General features: G+C 26.8%; 1 protein-coding gene across 5 annotated transcripts in view; it reads right to left on the bottom strand.

The window, feature by feature from the left end:
* Nucleotides 1-22,500, bottom strand: part of LOC118442011 (transmembrane protein 114) — a 59,322-nt gene that overhangs the window by 26,552 nt on the left and 10,270 nt on the right. The window contains exons 2-8 of one of the 5 annotated variants that reach the window (XM_085662022.1): nucleotides 12,492-12,631; nucleotides 11,192-12,281; nucleotides 10,099-10,345; nucleotides 5,573-5,650; nucleotides 4,916-5,053; nucleotides 3,911-4,179; nucleotides 2,888-3,087 (exon numbers count right to left, since the gene is read on the bottom strand). In XM_085662022.1, coding sequence (XP_085518148.1) covers nucleotides 3,929-4,179; nucleotides 4,916-5,053; nucleotides 5,573-5,650; nucleotides 10,099-10,345; nucleotides 11,192-11,224 — 747 coding nt within the window. In that variant the 5' untranslated portion in view covers nucleotides 11,225-12,281; nucleotides 12,492-12,631 and the 3' untranslated portion in view covers nucleotides 2,888-3,087; nucleotides 3,911-3,928. The other 4 variants (XM_085662024.1, XM_085662025.1, XM_085662023.1 and 1 more) reach the window with 4 other exon arrangements.

The following is a 22,500-nucleotide window of genomic DNA, read 5'->3' as shown; positions in this document are numbered from 1 at the left end:
TTAATAATACGTAATTTGTAAATTTGTTGTTTGTTCTCGATGGTGATAAGCTTGTCCAAACTTTACCGTTTATACAATAAAGGTCCGTCAAAACGAAGTTGAATTATTCTGTTTGATCATATTATCTCCAAATTGTTGAAATGAAATAATAAATAAGGAAGATTAAAAGAAGAAACAAATTTTCTTTATACACGTAAACATTAATTTATTTTGAATCGTTCTCGAAAGAGAAGATGTGCGATTACATTTATATTTATATATACACGAGGAGTAAATGTCTTTTTCATGTAAGAACAGTCATTTAAAATTTTCATTAAGAAACAAACGAACGAACGAACGAACGAACGAAGGAACTTTCAACCATCAAACATTCTTCGTAAACAATTCAATCGCAAACCGATCATCTGTTTATAGATTTATCTCTTAAATTTTCTTCAAAGAAAATATTTTTATTTTTATTAATAAAAACGAATTGTGAAAATATGATGATTCTGTAAGCATTGTTAGTCTATTTTTTTTTTTCATTCTCTTTTGTTCTTTCTTTCTTTTTTTTATTTTTATTTTTATTTTTATTATACAGATACGTACAGATGTCCATCATAGCAAAATTGAAATCTTTAAGGAAGACATTAGTTCAATTTCTAATGGAACATATATTCTTTTTTCTTTTCTATCTCTTTTTTTTTCTTTCTTCTTCTTCCTTTTTTTTCCTTATTTTTTTCTTTTTTTGTTTTTTTTTTTTTTTTTTTTACACATTATACATCCCCTTTCTCGCGCATTATTTCGCCTCGTATAGAAAAATAAATAAAATTTCATTTTCTTTTTACGAAATATTTTCTTGGCTCAAGTCAAATACTTATTCGTCCTTTTTTTTTTTTCCCCCGTCAAACGTTCACGACATTTGTGATGGAGAGGCAGTGTATCGATTAAGGGGGTGTCAAGGATGTATGCTAGTACAACATACGAAAATGAATAACTCACGTATATACAGGGTGATTCGTTAATTCTCCGATGTCAATGATTCAAAAGAATTTCTTCTTATTGAATGTGAAATAAATTTATTAGATTTTTTTTCTTTGTATTTTTTTTTTTTTTTCAAAGATTGAAAAATGCGATTAGACATTAATTAACGTATGAAAATAAAATATAATTTAATCATTTAGAATAAATTTTACTCTAAACATGGTTTGTTTTTTCTTTTTATTTTTAATAGATTTAAACACGAAAAGTTACAGGCAATTTAATTAACAAATAATAAATTAAAAAAAATATATATTTATATATATATATATATTTTTATTCGTTCAAAAATTTTTATTATTTGTTAATAGTCACTATTACATTCTCATTATCATATTATCATTATATCGAGAATTATTTTTAAATAGATTTAGCGAATCACCTCGATCCATCTGTATATAGAAAAAAAAAAAAACAAAGAAATCAATTCTATAAAATATATAATAAATCGTAAATAAAGTCGAAAACTTGGTTTTATTGAATTTTAATTATGCAGGTAAGTAGGTACACCTGTATTGCTGATATTTATGACGATTATATATATGTATATATGTCAGTAAGGGCTAATTAAAATTACATGAAGCGTTTAATGAAAAAAAAAAACAAAAAAAAAAAACAAAAAAAGGAAAAAGAAATAAAAAAAATAAAGAATAAGAAAAAAGAAATAATTTAAACAATCAAAATACTTCGAAAGATAATTAAAAGAAATTTATCGATAAATTAATTAAGTGACATGCATTACGATTAGATCTTCAAGTATTGAGTCTTTCGTTAATTTTTGTACACTTCTTCTTTCTTTTAGTTTTTGTTATTTTTATTTATTTATTTATTTTTTTTTCCATCTACACGATTTAATCATCAATTCTTTTTGTTTATATTTATAAATATATCGCATGATTAATAATATATTTATAAACGTGTTCTCGTTTGATTTAAAATTCTTATCATGGACAGAGATAATATTACCGTCTGAGATTATAAAATGATTCTGTTTATTTCTATATAAAGTATAAAAGAGAATTTATATATATATATACCAATAGTATAAACGTTCCAATTGTTATTCCAATTAATATTTTTGTGTTTGTTAAATATTGATATAGGTATTTCTTAATTTATGATATTATCATTATGAGGTATTAATTTGAGATATGTTTGAGACATTGATCGGTTTTCGAATTCTTACACGCCACTCTCAAATTTGCAACATGCACCCTCTCTCTTTCTCTCTCTCTCTCTCTCTCTCTCTCTCTCTATTTTTCTCTTTCATTCTTTTTAATAATCATACGAACAAATACATTTAACGAGCATACGAGAAAAGAGATATACATAAATTATTTAAACTCACGCTTTTCGCGATTTAATATACATTTTTTGAATATTGTACTTTTCGTACATTCTTATAACGATAAAGCAAATATACGTATACAATATAGATATCTATTTACAGATATTTCATATATACGTGATAATATTGAAACGACATTGTTTTCACGATCATCAATGAAATATTGACTTCGTGAAAATTTAATTACGAAATTTCGACGAAATAATTCTATTACGTTTATAATATTTATCAACGCAATATATAATTATATTAAAGACAATGTATAATTTGTCAGAAATTAAATACATATCATCGTGTTATTTACGATGAAAAATTGTTGTATAGAACGAAGATAATATTAATATGATATTATTTATATTGTATTAAGTTAAATAATTACGATCAACGTGAATCGTTTTGCTTTTTTCTTTTTTTTTTTTTTTGTTTTTCTATTAATTTCGATATTATTCGAAAAGTGTTAATATTATATAAACAGATTTACAATCAGATTTTTTTTATATTTGTGAATTTATATATATATATATATATATATATATATATATATATATATATATAAACACACATATTTTGGTGGACAACTATTTTTGAGAGACGAAGAACCGGAGAAGACGGGAAATAGTATAATGGGGTGATATTTTTGGAAACGTTTGCTCTGCACGTAATGTAACGTAGTAAACCTTAGACGCGCAAGCGTAGTTATACCCTTTCTTTGTGTGCTGCTATATATATATATATATATATATATATATATATATGTATATATGTATATATACGGGGTGTTTCATCTAGACCAATCATTTGAAATGTTGATTTTCAGAGGAAAGAATTGTTCTTTTATTATTTCACTTTTCATTTTTATTTTCTCAAATTTTCGATTTATACGAAATCCTTCTTTCTTTTAAATCATCTTTTGTGAAATCATTCTTTCGAAATCTTTCTGGAAATATGAATGAGTTTAAAAATGTTAAAAACGTTCGCGAAGACAAAATATTTTATTTAAGAAAACTTTCGATAGGATTGTCATTAACTTCGATGTATTTTATTTTTATTACGCATGAACGAACGATTTCTTTGTAGTTTTAATTATTTTTGAATTCTACTCTGATATCGTAAAGATTCGTTTAGAGTATTAAAATAATAATGATTATATTAATAATGATAAAAATCATTTTTATAAAGAATCATTTCTGATAAAACGTATAAATCTTTTATTCTCTTTCTTTCTCTCTTTCTCGTATTATGAAACGTCATTCGTATTTGTTAAAAATTATCTGTCGATGAAAGAAGAAAATTTTTTCATTGGCTAAGAAAAAAAAATTTTTTTTGATCGATCTCAAAAATAATATAAAATTTTAATCTCAATAAGATAAAAAAAAAAAAAAAAAAAAAAAGAAAGAAAGAAAGAAATGTTGAATTATTATTTGTTTCTTTTTTTTTTTTATTGTTTCTTTCGTATCAAGAAAAATGTAGAGAACGAAACTCGATATTTCTAATGGTCGAATTAAATGAAACACCCTGTATGTACGAACACCATATACATACGTATGAGGATGAAGGGGACTAACGACCGATTATCGTTGGTTCATCGGCCATAGCGATCTCCTCGGTTGGCGCCTTGTCCCTCTTCCTTTTCCTTGAGAAAAGCATAAAGGCACATCCCGCGATTAGGTTGCAAAGGAAGACGATCCATGCCAGGATAAGAGAAAAATCGTATCTCATGATCGCACCCTTAGGGAACGTTTCGTAAACGTTTGTGCTTTCGTAATCGACCGAAGAAAGGAGTACTTGTATTACCACCATGTTGCAAGCAGCTGTAAAAATAATTTTTATCATATATCTTATTAGTATTCGGATGACATTGGTAAAAATTATTAGAGAAAATATTTGAGGGAGAAAAAAATATTATTATTATTATTATTATTATTATTATTATTATATATTTTTCATTGTTAATAAATGAAAAACGTAAGACAAAATATTTTTTCAAAAGGATATTGCCAGGATGAAGATCAATGTTTTTTTTTTTTTAAATAATGAATGAATTAATTAAAATTAACTAATTACCTTACAATATGTTTATATATATTTATATATACAATTTTTGAGTAGGTCAAATAAGAATAGGTCAAGTACGAATAGGTAAAGCAAGAATAGGTCAAGCATGAATAGACTAAGTATGAATGGGTCTGGTAAGAATAGGCCAAGTATGAATAGATGGAGCATGAATAGATTATGAATAGAATAGGTATAGAATAGATGAAGCATGATTAGGCATAGCATGAATGAACAACATAGATGAACAACAACAACAACAACAACAACAATATTGTATATATATATATTTATATATATTAATATATTTATATATATATATATATATATATATATATATATATAATTTGTAGAAAAAAAAGGTAAGTGGAAAATATCGAGATTCATTTTCATTGTGAGATAACGTATTACGTAAAAATTTATTGTCATTCTGATAGTAATTATGCACGTATAATTGCATTCGTAATTTGCAGTGTTTACTTTGAAATTAATTACCACTAATGAAATGTATTCCTCCGGCTAGCCGTTTGAACATGTAGCGTGGGTTGCGGAACGTGTAGATGGAGAAGCAGAATCCCATTATCATTATAAACATACTGATAATAGCAAACGAGACCTGAGTCCTAGCATAATCTGGGAGAAAATGAAAAATTTATCGTATATGCGTATAACTCGTTCATTCATTATACAGTAAAATTTGCGAATAATTAAAATTTTTCGAAAATAGTATATAATAGATTTTCTATATATTCTATATATATATATATATATATATATATATATATATGTATGTTTTATGGAATAAAATTATATTATTAAGAATTGAAAAAAGTTATTTAAATTTTCTCGTAAATTTGATTGGCTTTTTATGATCGAGATTTAAATTCGATGTAAAACTTTTATAAACTTGAAATCGTTTTCTTCGTAAATTAGCCAATAAATTTTGACTACTAAGATGCACAATTTATTATACTCTTCCATTCGTTAAATGTAAATGTTTTGTTGCCAATTTCGCATGATCAAAGAATCCCTGTATATTTTTGTTCTGGTTACAATATCGATTTATATATAATATGTATATATATATATAAATTTTTTTTTTAAACTCTTTTGCTCGAGTTTCTTGAATAATTTATTAAAATATATACTTACTGATCACCGTCCTGTCTAATCCCGGATCTATATCGAATTTTGATTCAGGCGGGAACATCTCTTGGTACTTGCATTCACCTAAAACCAATAAATTACGAAAAAAGAACTTTATATAATAATTATAAAAGAAATTTATATAATAATAATTATAAAGATTCGTACAATAATTGTCTCTCTTTATCTTTCTCTTTCTCTCTTTCTCTCTCTCTCTCTCTCTCTCTCTCAATCTCTCTCTCTCTTTATCTCTCTCTCTTTTTCACTCTTTTCTTTTTTAATTATTTCTACGTTATAACTTTCTTCATTTAAAAATAACATTTTCACGTGACTTTGTAATTTCAATGTCACGTCAACTTATAACTATAATATATCAAATGATATTTGAAAAAAATTCTTGATTCTAGTCTTGCACAGCTACGTTTTACAATATTATTCATTTGAAATATAAAAATTGAAGCTATGAAGAGACTCGTAAAGAGAAAAAAAGAAATTTGAAAAATATCAGGGGCTATAAATTGGATGACTCTTAGTTAAAACACTAACTCGAACGAGGAACAAGCAATATTATTCGCTCGACATCGTATAAATATTATTGATAGTAATACCAGATCTATTAATAAATCTCTATCGTAGTAAGAAAATACTCTATGGTATAAGAAATTTATTGATGAATTTTATATTATAAATAGAAAAAAAAAGGAAAGGGAAAAAGAAAAAAACAAAAATAAAAAAATAGAAGAAAGAAAAAACTAATTCTTTGATCGTTCCTATAAAAAGTTCCCATGGTAGAACATATATATTTTGTTTTAAAATTATTCGTTAAAATATATTTCACATATTTTATATAAAAAATTATATTAGACGCATGCACTCTTTTTATATAATACAAATTTGCAATATATCTCATGGTGATATAGATTAAAAGAATTAATGTATTATTTTAATTAAATATTTGCAAATAATAAATTATTATAATTATTATCTATCCGAATTTATTACGTGGTATAATTATTTCGAAAAGTAGAGAAAGAAAAAAAGGTCAGACTATAATGGGGTTAATATTAATCCTTCCAAGAGGGGAGAATTTTCATTAGTTTCGCATCTCATGAATTTATTATTATTATTATTATTATTATTATTACTATTATTATTATTATTATTATTATTACTATTATTATTATTATTATTATTACTATTATTATTATTATTATTATTATCTTTTTATATCTTATTGTTAGTAAAGTCGGGCTGATATGCTTTAATAAAAATATTTTCTATCATCTTATTCCTTTTTATTTCATTATTCGAAACATTTTATTGAATCGATCTTTTTTGTGAGAAATAAATGAAAAAAAGTTTGTCATTATTCAAAATACGTATACTATCTGTCTACTTCGTTAAAAATCAATATAATGGGCCTATAATTTTAACTCAATCGTTCGCCATTATTTCTAACTTTGATTTCAGGTATTAAGGTATTATTTTAATTCTTTTTCCTTTTTTTTCTTTTTTTTTTTTTTTCTTTTTTCACGTTTTGATCAGTTCTAACTTTCGATTCTACCTAGCACGTGCGCGTGCTCTACACATGAAACAAGGATGAAGAATATTAAGTAAGAACTAAAGAGAGACAGAGACAAAGAGAAATGAAGAGAGAGAGAGAGAGAGAGAGAGAGAGAGAAACGGAACCCGCTCTCCCCTTCCTCTCATTTATTTCTGGCTCCTCGTTTATTTTGCCGAAACACTCGTCTCTGAAGTCTGAACGAAAGCAGCGCACGTGCGTTAATGTAAGAAACGAATGTCGACGACAATTCCACGATTCATCGTCAACCCCGTTCATCCGAAATTTTTTCTTTCGTCGGTCTTCGATATACAATATTTCTTTTTTTGTTTTTTTGTTTTTGTTTTTTCTTCCTTTTCTTTTCTCCCCTAATAAAACATTTCGATACAGTAAAAAATGAGCGGCGTTATCTTTTTTCTTTTTTTTTTCTTTTTTTTTTCTTTTTCTTTTTTTTTTTTTGTCTCGACAAATAACATTAATGCAAACAAAATTTTCATGTAAACTTTGATCGAATTTATTCGACAAACGGATTATCTCCATCACAAATCATGACGCGTTGTATCGGATTTTTTGATTTCAAAATGTATTTAAAATATTTTTTGTTTTCTTCTTCTCTTTTTTCTTTTTTTTTTTGTTTTTCTTAATGAAATTTATGACACTTCAAGTCCGAGCAAATGAAATGATTAAATATAATAAATTTCATAAGAAATTTATAATATTCTAATTATTATTAAGTTAAGGGCAAAGTTTAATAAAAAGATGTGGCAACGTGTGAATTCTTTAGATCTTATGTTTGAAAAATGAAAAAAGAAACAAAAAAAAAAAAGAAAAAAAAGAAAAAGAAAAATAAAAAAGAAAGATAAAAATAAACGTAAAAAAGGGAAAAGAAAGAGGAAAAGTGCCGATTAAAGATCGATTCGCAATATTTCAGTCGAGTCTCGGTTCAAGTTATCGTTTTCATGACTTCAGTTACAATTCTATTTCATCGGACATTTATACGCGTGTCGTTTTCATTATACAATCAGACATAAAACAATTTTATTCGTATTCGTTTATTCGTTATTATATTTTGTTTAAAGAAATATTACGAACGATTAGAATTTTGTCGTTTAAGTCATTAAAAAAAAAAAAAAAAAAAAAAAAAAAGTCATTATAAAAAAATAAGAAACGAGATTTAACGAGATTTTCACGTTTTATATACGATCGAACTAACGAGTAAATTTAAAACTATATATTATATTTAAATTATATAAAATATTATTAAAAAATTATTGTAGCATAGAACAATCGAAACGGATATTAAACGAAGATTGAATTGAAAATTATGAATAGACCTTAAATGTATTAAACGAATATACAGGATGTCTGATTTCAATCGATAATCTTTCAATATCCCCAATCCTATTGGTATTATAAACGAATGTTTCAAACAAAAGTTCTTTAGATTTTGACAAGGAAATGTAATATGTATTGATTACAAAGTTTCTTGAACTTCGTTGCATCCGAATGAATTAAATTGTAGATACTCGTTGTATTCGTTTTTCGATTATCTCTGGAACTTTTCGATGGACTTGAAGTATTGATTTTCATTAAAGAAAAAAAAGTATAAGAAAATAAAATTATATACGATAACTTTAATACGTATTACTATTGCTCCCTATAGAATCTAACAAGTTTCATTTGCAAAACATTTGTTTATAAAACCCATAAGAATCGTAGATTGGATATTATATATTATTGTAAAACGAGACATTCTTTATATTAATTTATGCAATATTATTTTGGCAGGCAACGTTTGAAATTTTAATCGCTGCAATAATAGCGAAATAAAATTATCCTTGTAATTCTCTACTATTAAGCCTTGAGTTTAATGTTCATATTAACGTAGCACTCGTATATTATTAATGTCGGAAATTTTGCGTATAAATTTTAATAGGAATTGGCACGATGTAGTTTATAATTCAAGTAAATAGACCGAAGCGCTTAAAGCGCCTACTTTTCGCACATATTTACAACGTATAATAAAATTTATTTTCCATCAAGATAAACGTCGGAAAGATATGATTGAAATTTTGATTGTACCGATCTCATTACGATCGAAGAAACTTTTGGGAAGTTTCTTTAATTGAAGAAGAATTAATATGGTTTTCATTAACGAAATCAATTTAGCCAAATTAACATCTGATTTCAAGTTTATGGCCGTTGTTATTTTTTCGACGTTTCAAAACTTATGACATTTATTGCTCAAATGATTTCATAATAATGTCAAGCTGTCGAGAAATTCTGGCTGGCTATTTTGACGGTTCAGGATAGAGAGAAATTTTACGGACAATTATCTTGGCCGTTTTTCCGTATCAATTAGTATTATTCCGTTGACTCGTTATTATTTAAACATATCAAATGAAACGTTCTTAATTGAACTTTTGAAGCGTAGAATTCACGGCCGTGCAAATGATTTCTAATAAGAAAGATACGGAGAATCGTAATCATAGTAACATTACTTTTCGATTATTTATTTAAAAGGCTCGCCTGGTTTCCATAATGACGTATTTACATTTCCTCATACTCCCTGATATAAATCGGTCTACTTTGTTATGAAAGATCGACTTGTAATATTTTGACATTCAAAAAATATTGAGTTAAGACTGAGAACACTTGGAATAACAAAAATGGCGGAATTGTATGCTGTAGATTTTTATGATCGAATAAGTAAAATGTTAATTTAGAAAAAAAAAAGAAAAGTCTGCTCGATGATTAGCTTCTGTGTTTATTGGGGAAAAAAAAAAAAAAAAAAAGAAAGAAAACACACAAAACGAAAACGAGAAAAGGAAGAAAGACTTTGTCGTATCGTTCATTTCGTTATAGGGATAATGGAGGAATAAAAAGAAAAAGAAAAAGAAAAAGAAAAAGATAAAGAAAAGAAACATAAAATAAATGTGATATTAAAGAAAAAGAAAGGAATGGCACTTACTATAAGGCACCAATTCGCTCGAATTCTTCATTTTTGGTATCAAACCGCTGACGCAACCTCTCCAAAGACCCATATGCTTGTAAATCAGTCTTCTACCGCTCGCTCCAGAATCTCCCAAGGGCAGTCCTTCGTCATTTGGTGCTTCGACGGTGAACCAATGATCGGTTCCTATTGCCACAGCCCATATGCATGCTGAGAGTCCCACGAGGGTTGTACAACCAAGCAGAATTCGCCTTTCGAATATTACCTATGAAAACGCGACGAGAGACTATTCTAAAAAGAAAGACTAACGCTAGATGCATTCGGAAAATGTATCATCGATGGGGAAAGGAAGGATGGATGGATGGGAAAGGGGATAGGATTGTTTAAAATATAAATATATTTTATATATAAAAGTAATCTAATATAGATTACTTTTATATAAAAGGAATATAAAAGTAATCTCACACGACAAAAGTTTCATCGAATCGCGGCATCTAATTGATTTTTAGTTCATTGATCGTATATGATCATCCCTTCGCGTCCCTATGCTCTCACGATTAAAACATTTCTCTCATACGTTTCCTACTTTTTTTTTCTTTTTTTTTTTTTTTATTATTCGAATTTGAACTACTATCTGATCTACCATTGAACTACGATCGATCGATTGATTAGAATCAATTATACTTTTATTATATCATCGCGAAACAATCGAATGATCTTTTAGTGCGTTTAGAATACGACTTATCGATTGACGACCGATTTGCCTTTTTCTTTTCTTTTCTTTTCATCGAATTCCCGCATGCCGCATGCGATTTCCGGTCGCATAATCGAATGTCCCAAAAATTGTCGAATCACCGCGAACGTACGGTATATATACATATATATACGGTTGATGGCAATTTCGCAATGAACGTGCACATGTAAAATATATCGGCCTGCGTAGAAGACGATGATATAGACCGATTGGAGAAGGATAAGAAGAAAAAGTGAGAGAGAAAAAAAAAGGAAAAGAAAAAAAAATAAAATAAAATGAAATAAATAAAAAGAGATCGATTCGGTTTCGTGTAAATATGAACTCATAGAAATTGATTTTCCTGTCGTTTTTTCGTACCTGGTTATACAGAGCCTTCATTCGATTCGCCATCTCTCTTTTTTACACTCTATATTCTTTCTTTCTTTCTTTCTTTCTTTCTTTCTTTCTTTCTTTCTTTCTCTTTCTTTCTGTTTCTTTCTTTCTTTCTTTCTTATTTTATTTTTTTCCTCTCTCTCTCCTTCTTTCTTTCTTTCTTTCTCTCTGTCTCTCCAATCTCTGAAAAGTGAGAGAGAGAGAGGGGGAGAGAGAGGCAGAGAGAGAGAGAGAGAGAGAGCGCGGGGGCGCGCGTGCGAGCGAGTGAGCGAGCGCGCTTCCCTTATCGATTTCTTTTTTATACTCTTATCGATCAATTTAGAAGCTTAAACTCTATTCCAAAAGTTTTAAGAAGACTTTTTCACTTTCCCCTTTTTTTTTGTTCCTTCAAATCTGTCAATAAAATGACAGACTACGAGGACAACGATGACGACGAATTGAACAATCCATTCACGGCTGGTTTATCGTTTTAAATTTTCAAAAAGATTTCGTTTGATTATTTTTTCTGTTTTTTCTTTTTTTCTTTTTTTTTTTTTTTTTTTGAATAAACGAGACTTTCGTTAATTCCTCTCTCGAAAAATATTCATCATTGTCTCTGACACTAGCGAATCAATAAAAATCTATTCGTATTGTTGGGAAACATTAGAAATACCATTTTTCTCGTTCTTCTTTTCTTTTTCTTTTTTTCTTTTTTTTCTGATATATGTCTTCTTCACTACACTCCTCCTCCCCCCTCTCACTCACTCTCTCTCTCTCTCTCTCTCTCTCTCTCTCTCTCTCTCTCTCTCTCTCGTTCTCTCTATTTTTTTTTTTTCTATCTTCACGTGTTCTCTTTTCTCTTTTTTCTTTATTTCTGTTTATTCTTTAAGTGAACTTTATTATCGATCGACTTGTACATCGATCTTCATCGACAATTCTTTTTTTTTCTTTTTACTTTTCTTTTTACTTTTCTTCTCTCTTCCTTTCTTTTTTTTTTGTCGTTAATGGCCTCCGTGTCCCATTCAAGAATCCAATCTTTTTCTTCTTCTTCCCTTTCCACGTCCTCCTTCCTCCTTCTTCAATTTTCTACGTTTTCCTATAAGAACAAGAAAGAAAGAGAGAGAGAGAGAGAGAAAGAAAGAGAGAGAGAGAGAGAAAGAAAGAGAGAGAGAGAGAGAGAGAAAGAGAGAGAGAGAGAGAGAAAGAAAGAGAGAGAGAGAGAGAGAGAATGAAAGAAAGAGAAAAAAGAAAGGAGATAGAGCCTATCAATTCGTTAGATATTCATGATCTCTTTCACTACTCGTACCACTTTCCTGTCACCACCTTCTCCTCGTTCATTCCTTGACTTTCTTGCCCTCGTATCATTATTTCTTAATGTCCGGGAAAAATTCGAACGTTTATCCGCTATTAACACTTGGAAAATCTCTTATAGGGCCTTAGTTCCGTCTGAAAAAGAAGAAAGAAAAAAAAAAAGTAAAAAAGGAAATAACAAAATATTATATATATATATATGAAGAGATCTATAAACGTACGAATAATACGTATGCGTAATATGTAGTAACTATTTTTTTCTTTTTCATTTTCTTATTTTTTTTTTTTTTTTAATTCTAAATTCAATGTCTTCTCACAATTATTAAAAGTCAATCGTTTCGTTTGTGGTTTACTTTATTTTTTTTTCTCTCTCTTCTTTTTTCAATCATTGATAATTTGATATATATATATATATATATATATATATATATATATATATATATATATTGTTATTAGGTACGATATCGTGAACAAAATACTCAAATATTTCGTTGCGAGTAATGTAACGTATGGATAAATTGAAGTATTTATTATAGAAATAATGGTATTGATTTAAAGCTGAAATATAAATAAATAATTGAAAATTTATATTGAGATATGTTTTGTAGAAACATATATATATATATATATATATATATATATTTCAATAAATACGAAACAATAAATAATTATTTCTATAATAAGTCAAATATAAGTAAAACAGTTTATAAAATAATCTATAATTTTTTTTTTTATAATCAAGATTATACAAAAACAAAAGAAGAAAAAAAGCTAAATACTTTTGTGAAATGTTATAATTTTTAACATTGAATTGAATTGAATTGAATTGAATTGAATCGAATTGAATGGAAGATAAAATAATGTACAATCGGCCAAGGTTCATATCACAAAATAATTTGCTAACAAAGCCAAGAATTTTGTTGAGAAACTTGTCATAATTCCATCATTTTCAAATTGATTGGAAGCTTTTGTAAATATCAATGTGAATTTTTTTATAATCAAGATTATACAAAAACAAAAGAAGAAAAAGAGCTAAATACTTTTGTGAAATGTTATAATTTTTAACATTGAATTGAATTGAATTGAATTGAATTGAATTGAATTGAATTGAATGGAAGATAAAATAATGTACGATCGGCCAAGGCTCATATCACAAAATAATTTGCTAACAAAGCCAAGAATTTTGTTGAGAAATTTGTCATAATTCAACCATTTTCAAATTGATCGGAAGGTTTTGCCAACATCAATGTAAATTAATAAACCCAAATGAAATAATACTTTATGTCAAACGTTTGAATAAATTATTATATGTTACTACGTCGATCGTAATACTCTTAATGTCGTTAGATAATACATATATAAATTTATACATTATTATTTGCATACATACATACATACATACATACATACATACATACATACATAATTATTTGCATATATACATACATATATCCATGCATACTCAATTATTTGCATACATACATACATACATACATACATACATACATACATACATACATACATACATACATACATACATACATACATACATACATACATACATACATACATACATACATACATATATACATACATGTATATGTAATTATTTGCATAGATGTATACATATATACATACTAAAACTTTTTATGTGTATAGCAACAATCTAATGTAACTTAAGAACAACGAAGCATTTAAGATATCACAAAGATTCATTACTTCATACACTGTCAACAATGACATTTTATTGCACATGTGTATAAATATAATCCATGTTTGGCTTGTTTTTCGATTCTTTTCTGTTCCCTTCATGTTAAAATTTTATAAGAGAAAATAAATCTTATACGGGCAGATATATAACGAGTGAGATGAAAATTTCGATTTCTTTTTTCTTTTTTTTTTTTTTCCTTTTATAATGATCTATCGAATTAGTTAAAGAAAAAAGTTCGTAACGTGCGATCTCAAAATAATTATATATTTTTTCTCTTTTTTTTTTTTTTTCAAGATAATTACTTGAATATATTGTATATCGGATATAAGTTTTTTTTTTTGTATTCATCGAACATTTCTTTTCGTTCGTCTAATACCGAGAACACTTTTGAAGCGAATCAATATACACAGATTAGATAGAGGCTAAATTTAAAAATGAACTTTTCGTACGAAGTTTCATCGATGATTTTGATCGTTGCATTAATGTATTATATATAAATATTCAATATAACGAAGATTCTTTGTTAGATCAATTTGAAATTTTCCTTAAAATACGGAGCCAAGAAAAGATTCGTGATTAGTAAAGAATGCGAAATAAAAATCATAATGGACAAATCTCGGTGTCATTAGTTTCTCGACAAGAATCATTAAGTGTACTTTTAACGATAGAAATGCAACTTTGTTAATGCTCGCCAAAAACAGATGATGACACCTGTGATAGATACATTAGAATAGCGAATAAGAGAATTAGATTTCAATGATATATTATATATATATAATGAAGTACAAATATTATTGATTAGTACATCGTAAAAATTTATAATTAACTTCTATGTTTTTTTTCTCCCCTTCTTCTCCTATAAAAAAAAAAAAAAAAACAATACAAAAATAAAGCGAATAAATAAAATAAAACGGATGGAGGGATAGAAGAGAGAATGAAGTAATTCTTCTTGGTGGATTTTATTTTCAAATACATTTTGATTATGTGATACGGTTGTCATGATTCTTAAGATTAGACAGAATGTTCCGTTCTAAATAATCTGACTGTGAACAATGCCGCTCTAATATTCGCCTCGTTAATTTCGAACGAATCTAACGACGCACTACCAAACGTGATAATATATATATATATATATATATATATATATATATATATATATATATATATATATATATATAGATTTGTGTACCGACGGATAACATGTAAATTTAGATCAATCGAGACGATCGCTTCGGTGGTAAGGTAACGTTATAAATTTTCATGCTTGCTATCTTGTCATCGTCGTGAAGAAGAAGAGACGATGAAAGAACAACCTCCGTCGTTTTATTTTTGTTCGTTTTGACTTTACGTGTTACTATTCTTTGTTTTGTTTTTTGCTTCTGTCTCTCTTTCTTCCTCTCTCTCTCTCTCTCTCTCTCTCTCTCTCTCTCTCTCTCTCTCTCTCTTGTCCCTCTTCCTTTCTCTCTTCCTTTCTTTCTCTCTCTCTCTTTTTCTCTCTTTCTCGCTTATCCTTTTTTTCGTTCTCTTTTTTCATTTTAAAATTAAACAAAATTTTTGTAAATAATCAAATTTTTTTTATAGAGAATTTTTCTTTTTTCTTTTTTTTTTTCAAAATTGCATTTAAACGTACTACGTAAGAAATTATTTTATTACTCTATGATGAGATAAGCAATGTGTAAATCATATAAATGTGAAAATAATTATAATTATTGTTATTATAAGAAATAAACGAGAGAAGAATTTTTAATAATATTCGTATAACCGTCTATGTCATTGTTATTTTCTCGGATATGTTTACACGAATACTTCGTTTTATTAATAGAATTCATTGCACAAGTTCCTAGAAACTTCACGTAGTAAAATATATAACGTAACGATAGACTATTTTTTTTTTCTTTTTATGTTTTTATTTATTTATTTTTTTTTTTTTTTTTTTAAAGAACGAACAAATACCATTGTAGAATTATGTTTAACGCTTAAATCACATTAAATCGATATACCGTACGATCATAGTTACGATATAATTATATTTGTAAATTCATTGTGTGTAACATTTTAATACTGAGTATTTATATTCGTGCGTTTTAAAATGTCAAATCAAATTCACAAATGTTTATCCGAGGAATTTAGTGAAAATGAATTGAATTATTAAAAATTGAATTAGAGTAATCTATCTGTAACATTGTACATATATATATATATATATATATATATATATATATATATCTAATCAAAGTATAGTGTTTATTTTTTTATCGTTGTATTTGCTTCGTCATTGTTGAACTACTTTTAGTATCAAATGTGTTAGAAAATAATAAGTGATATCGAACGAACGTAAATATTAATGATTAAGTACGATAAAACATGTCGTATAAAAATTATGAAAAAGTTAATGTTTTTATATTATTTAAAATCGAACAATAAGGATGATACAATAGGAATAAGAAAAGAATGAGTAAGATAAAGTAAGATAAATACAAAATCAATTTTCGTTTTTGAATTTATTTAAAATAGCCGAAGAAGTTCAATGTTATTTAATTGTTTTACGAAACGCGTTTAACATCAAAAGGTGTATATATATATATATATAGTTTTCTTAAACGTCGTCCGATTACACGGAAGGAAGAATTTAATTCGAATTTAATTTGTATCATTAGAGCTATTTCTTTGATAGAAAAGCGAATAATTATATTTTGACTTTAGTTCTTTAAGAAAGATCAAAATTCAACTATTTAATGAGTTACTACGTTTTACTATTATACATACGATGGTGTTTAGTAAAGCCCACCAAATTTTCTGTCAACGTTCCAAAAACAACAAACGATCTAATTTTTGAGCATTAAGACGATGGTAGATACATCGAGAACTTTGTTTATGTAAATATTTGACGCATAATTTGATTTGTCATTTTACTATCACGAAAGAAATAATTCGAACAAGATAGATACGAGCTGATAATGATCTGATTCAAAGAATCATATAACTATGATTTATTATTAACTTCATTTAAATTATTACGATATTATAGATATGAATGAAATAATTTTGTTTTTAACTTGTAATCAATGATTAAATTCCAAGTGTTTTTTTCTTTTTCTTTTTTTTTTCTTCTTCTTAAAAATTAATTTTTATATTGTAAAACAAATTTTTTATACTACTCGATTGATATTATTTCGTACTCTAATCGAATTATTTGTTTCTTCTCATTTATCATTCAAAATTAATTATCAAATAATAAATCGAGAATATTTCAATTGACAAATTGTAATTTGTAATAATTTTGTTGGAATTAAAGGGTTTAAGGAGATAGACAAATAGAGAGAAAGAGAAAGAGAGAGAGAGAGAAAGAGAGAGAGAGAAATATAATACTAGATGGAAGAGTAGTATGTCAACGTTTACGTGATATATTTACGTATGTAAAATATTTGAGATTATTATATAAGCGAACATATCGTTAGAATTTCGAAAAGCGTGTTAATGTAAGAATTTTGAAAGAAGTGACATACGTGTCTGGATTTAATTTTTAAAATGTATTAACATTGTTGATTCTCATGTTTTTTTTTTCTGTTACGTAATTATTACGCATTCAAAGTGTTCATTTAAAAACCATTAACCACATAATACATACGTTTAATAAATATTATATCTGAATCGAATAAAATAACATAAAGTTTGTAATTTGATAATTTAGTATGAAGTAATTTAGTATTTAGTACGAAGAAATTTAATATGACAAATGGAATCATTATGAATGTTTTAAATTATGATACATTTGAATTTTTATCGTAACAATAAATGTAATATAATAATTTTATATCTACTAAATATAACTTTCTAATGATATATACGAATTCCATTTACCAGTTGAATTATCTATGATATAATAAACAATAAAATTTTCTTTATTATATCCGATTTATTTCTATAATAAATAAACTATATTTTATTATAACAATTATTATAAATTAATGAAGAGTAAAGATAATAAATAATAAATCATAGTTAACAGTTTCACGATTTAGCACGCTAAATAAAACAATTATATACATATATATATATATATATATATATATATATATATATATATATATATATATAATTTTAATATTCTCTCATTAATCGTAAAAATAATTGTCTTTATAATTTATGATTACATTGATAGAAATGTTTAAATATAATATGATCGTGAGAAAAAAAATTATATTTCGTAATTTTCAGAGCGTATTTTTTTTTATTATTACAAAAGAAAAAGAAAAATATTTGGCAAATTAAATTGTCATTAGTTGAAGTAACATTAATAGGCATAGATTCTGTTTTTTTTTCTTCCCACCCATTATAATTACAATTCATCGAATTAGTCAAATATGACAAATTTACGTTTCTTTTAATTTTCCTTGATATTAACGAAGAACGATTAACGTTTCGTAATTCGATCGTCCAAAATTGTTTATTAATTTCGTAATATCGCGAAGGATTCGCAAAAGACATTGTGCACATTTTGGATCGTTTAAAACAATTTAACGAATTAAACAATTTAATGACAGTTTTGTTTATTCCTTAGATATGTGTCTGCTTACAGATTTACGATTTTGGAAAAGTTTATACAAGTATAATCGTATATGTCGTGAATGTATAAACACATATGTATGAATGCGAATGAATTTCATTTCCAAATTGGTCCTATAAATTGATCATATAAATCCATAAATTATTTATGAATATGATCAATGACGAATAAATTCTTTAAAACATAATAGATGAAACGTGCAATGATGATTCTATAAAATTTATCGAATGCGTATCGTTTTTCATTTTGTTTTTATAATATCGAATGATAGAAAAAACATTAATGACAATCGATTACGTTACAAACAGTAGAAATTGAAAGGGGGAGCGTGTACGATTGAATTACCATTGCGTCGGATATAGAATTTTATTTGTAGATTTTACGTCACGAATTATCGACAGGCTCGTTAACAAAAATAGCATGGTAATTCGGTGAACAATCGAACCTAGTTTAAAATAATAAAATTCCATTGTAAGATATTGAATAATATAATAGTTTATGAGATCGTATTGTTCATAAATAGGTTTTCAGGGAAAAAGAATGAATAAAATAATAAACATGTCGATAAAAGATTACAAAGAAAAAAGATATTTCGTTTTTTACATTACCTGTTAGCTAAAAATTTAATTCGACTAATAAACGATATAAGAGACAAGATATTAAAATAAATATTTTTAACATCTAAATCAAAAAAAAGAAAAAACAAATATATATATATATATATCGATATAATATTGCATGTTTATTTAGATATATAAATAATATAAAAAAATAGATATTACAAGGGGGGGAGGGGGAGGAAAAATTGTCTGATCCATGATCCATTAAAGAGAGTAATAATAAATAATATCGATAATATTAACCGTAAAGACGAAATAATAAATCCAAAAGAAAATTTATTTATCAGGGCTGCGATATAATACGATGGAAGATGAACGATATTATCGCGCTATAAATTATTAGAAAATATAAGAGAAAATATAAAAGGTAGTAGATACTATCATATTGGTACCAGTTGACCGATAGAACGAACACGAAAGCGCTCGGATATTTATGGCGTGCCCACTTAACTGTTAAATTCTTTTTTTTTTTTACTTTGTTTCTTCTCTTCTCTCTCTCTCTCTTTCTCTCTCTCTCTCTCTTTCTCTTCATTTCTTCATACGAACATAGTAATCTATCCGTCTAGCCGTACGTTCTAAGTTATTTATATTTAAGTAAAGATACATTTAGGATCGTTAGAAAATTTTTCATTGTACTTAATTTATTAAACATATATAAAATAAATTAAATTTTTATAAAATATATTAAAATAAAATTAATTTCCTTTTATCGGCATTAACATTTAATCTTTGGCACGAACTTTCGAATTGAAATTTGAAATTCGTTCGGATTGAATTGGATCGGATCGTAATACATATGTACGTACTCATATATCGTATTTGTAATTAACGAATTGTAAATTTTCAATGACTAAAAGATGTTCCTCTCTGTCTCCCTGATGTCGGTGACGTCAACGCGTACCCTCACCATTGTTTTATTCGTTTATGCATACCGTGGTACCGTGGTTTATTTAGCCGCAGCTCCAGCTGCACGAACTGTGTGCACGAAGTTATAAACGCTGACAAAGACGCCGTCCGCGTCTTTCTGTCAGCCTAAACTTAAGAGTCGACACCCATCGTTGGCTATTTTCGAATATTCCCGCATTTTTTTTCTATCTTCTCTCACTCTACTCATCCTTTTCTATTTACCTCTTTCTCTCTCTCTCTCTCTCTCTCTTTTTTCTCTCTCTCACTCACTCACTCACTCACTCACTCACTCACTCACTCACTCACTTACTCTTCCAAATTTTCTTTCTCACCGATTGCTTTTTCTTTTATCCACGTTTCCCCTTTCTGGTTTTTATTTATTTTTTTTTTTTTTTTATTTTTTTTGTCAACGACGACGTTCCTGACGTTCCGACTTCACGTTTTTGCAAATTAAAAACTCGTTCTATGTTAAAACTTCCCTATCTTTCCTTTCTCCTTTTTCTAAATCGAATAATTTCATCTTAACTTTTATAAAATATCGATTAAATATGTAATTAATTAATGATATGAAAAATAAAGGAAGAAAAAGAAACATTATGTTTTACGTTAAAATGAGGTAATTAAAAATAATTAGATTTATGATTTAATTGGAAATCGTTGAATCGTTCTTTTTTTTTTTTTTCTTTTTTTTCTTTTTTTCATACGATTAAAATATACGACAAATAAAATCATCGATTTAATTTTTCTTAATCTTCTCCTTCTTCTTCTTCTTCTTCTTCTTCTTCTTCTTCTTCTTTTTTTTTTCCTATTATTTCTAATAAAAAATAAATTCGATCGATCGTCAATTTATAATCAACGAGTATATACTTAACGATCGATTTATTATTGAAAAATTTTCGATACACTTGAGGAAAAAATATTGACAAATATTTCGTCGTATTTTAAAACGACGTTCATTCTTGGTTTTGATCGTAAACGAAAGATCGCATTTAAATAAATTTCGATTGATTTAATAAGATAAGGAGTACAAGTTAAAAAATTCGATTATGATTTCGAGTCATTTATTGTGGGAAATGGAATGTTCCTTAATGCGTGCTCTTCGACGACGTGAAATTTTCCGTCTCCGGTTAAGTAAGCCGTTGACGTTTTTCAACTGTGCGTGACATTTACGTCGATCATAATATAAGTTCTATCAATATTTCCTGTTATTTGTGAAGCGAAGAAACGTAAGATACATACCATCGACGCTTATTGTTGTATCAAAGAGATCGTATCTATCTTTACTGTTTTCTATATGGAACACATCAAAATGCTCGTTCTTGCGGATACACGTAAGCGTATATATGTAAAATGAGAAAATCAATGATTAGACGATCCAAAGTACATGTATAAATATATATATATATATATGTGTGTGTTTGTATATGTGTGTGTGAGTGAGTATGTGTATGTCTATGTGCATATGTGCGTGCGTGCGTGCGTGTGTGTGTATGTGTGTATGTGTGTGTGTGTGTGTGTATGTGTACATACGCTCAACTATCGAACGAACCTTTTAACTTTATCGCTTGCAAGAGAATAATTTAAACTTATAAATCTGAAATTTTTGTATAAAAGTTATCTTATATTTCAAATGAGGTCGAGTATATTATATTATAATACCGTAATATATATTTGTAAAATATTAGACTCAGTTAGATTTATTTAGTCGGACTGATCATTCTTTTTCTATTTTTCCCTTTTTTTTTTTTCTTCTTAGTAAATGATTTGTAAAATTTGAAATTTTCGTCTTTATCGAATGAACACGGCTTTTTTTAAACCATCTAGAATGTGGGAATTTCTAAAATATATATATATATATATATATATATATATATATAATGTGTGTTTATCTAGTAGAATATATAGTTATATGTATATATATATATATATATTATTTTACATTAGTCAGAAATCTTTTCCAGAATTGAATTTATATATAAATGTTTCGTTAAATATCCATTTGACAAACAAAAGTATCTCTTTTGCCAAAATACGAAATGAATCCTCATATTTCTCGAATATCGTATTTTTTCTTTTTTTTTTTTTTTTTTTTTTTTCATCATTAATTCCAAGTCAATGTTTGGGCAGGTATGATTGATGAATATGTAATTAGACTTGACGTTCTACCTCAGTTCATCGTTGCATATCAATTCTTACAGTG

The sequence above is a fragment of the Vespa mandarinia genome, chromosome 16, assembly GCF_050613455.1.
Source record: "Vespa mandarinia isolate Hongniang chromosome 16, ASM5061345v1, whole genome shotgun sequence".
NCBI lineage: Eukaryota > Metazoa > Arthropoda > Insecta > Hymenoptera > Vespidae > Vespa > Vespa mandarinia.
Note: the sequence above shows the minus strand (reverse complement) of the source record. Positions and strands in the feature narration are given on the sequence as shown.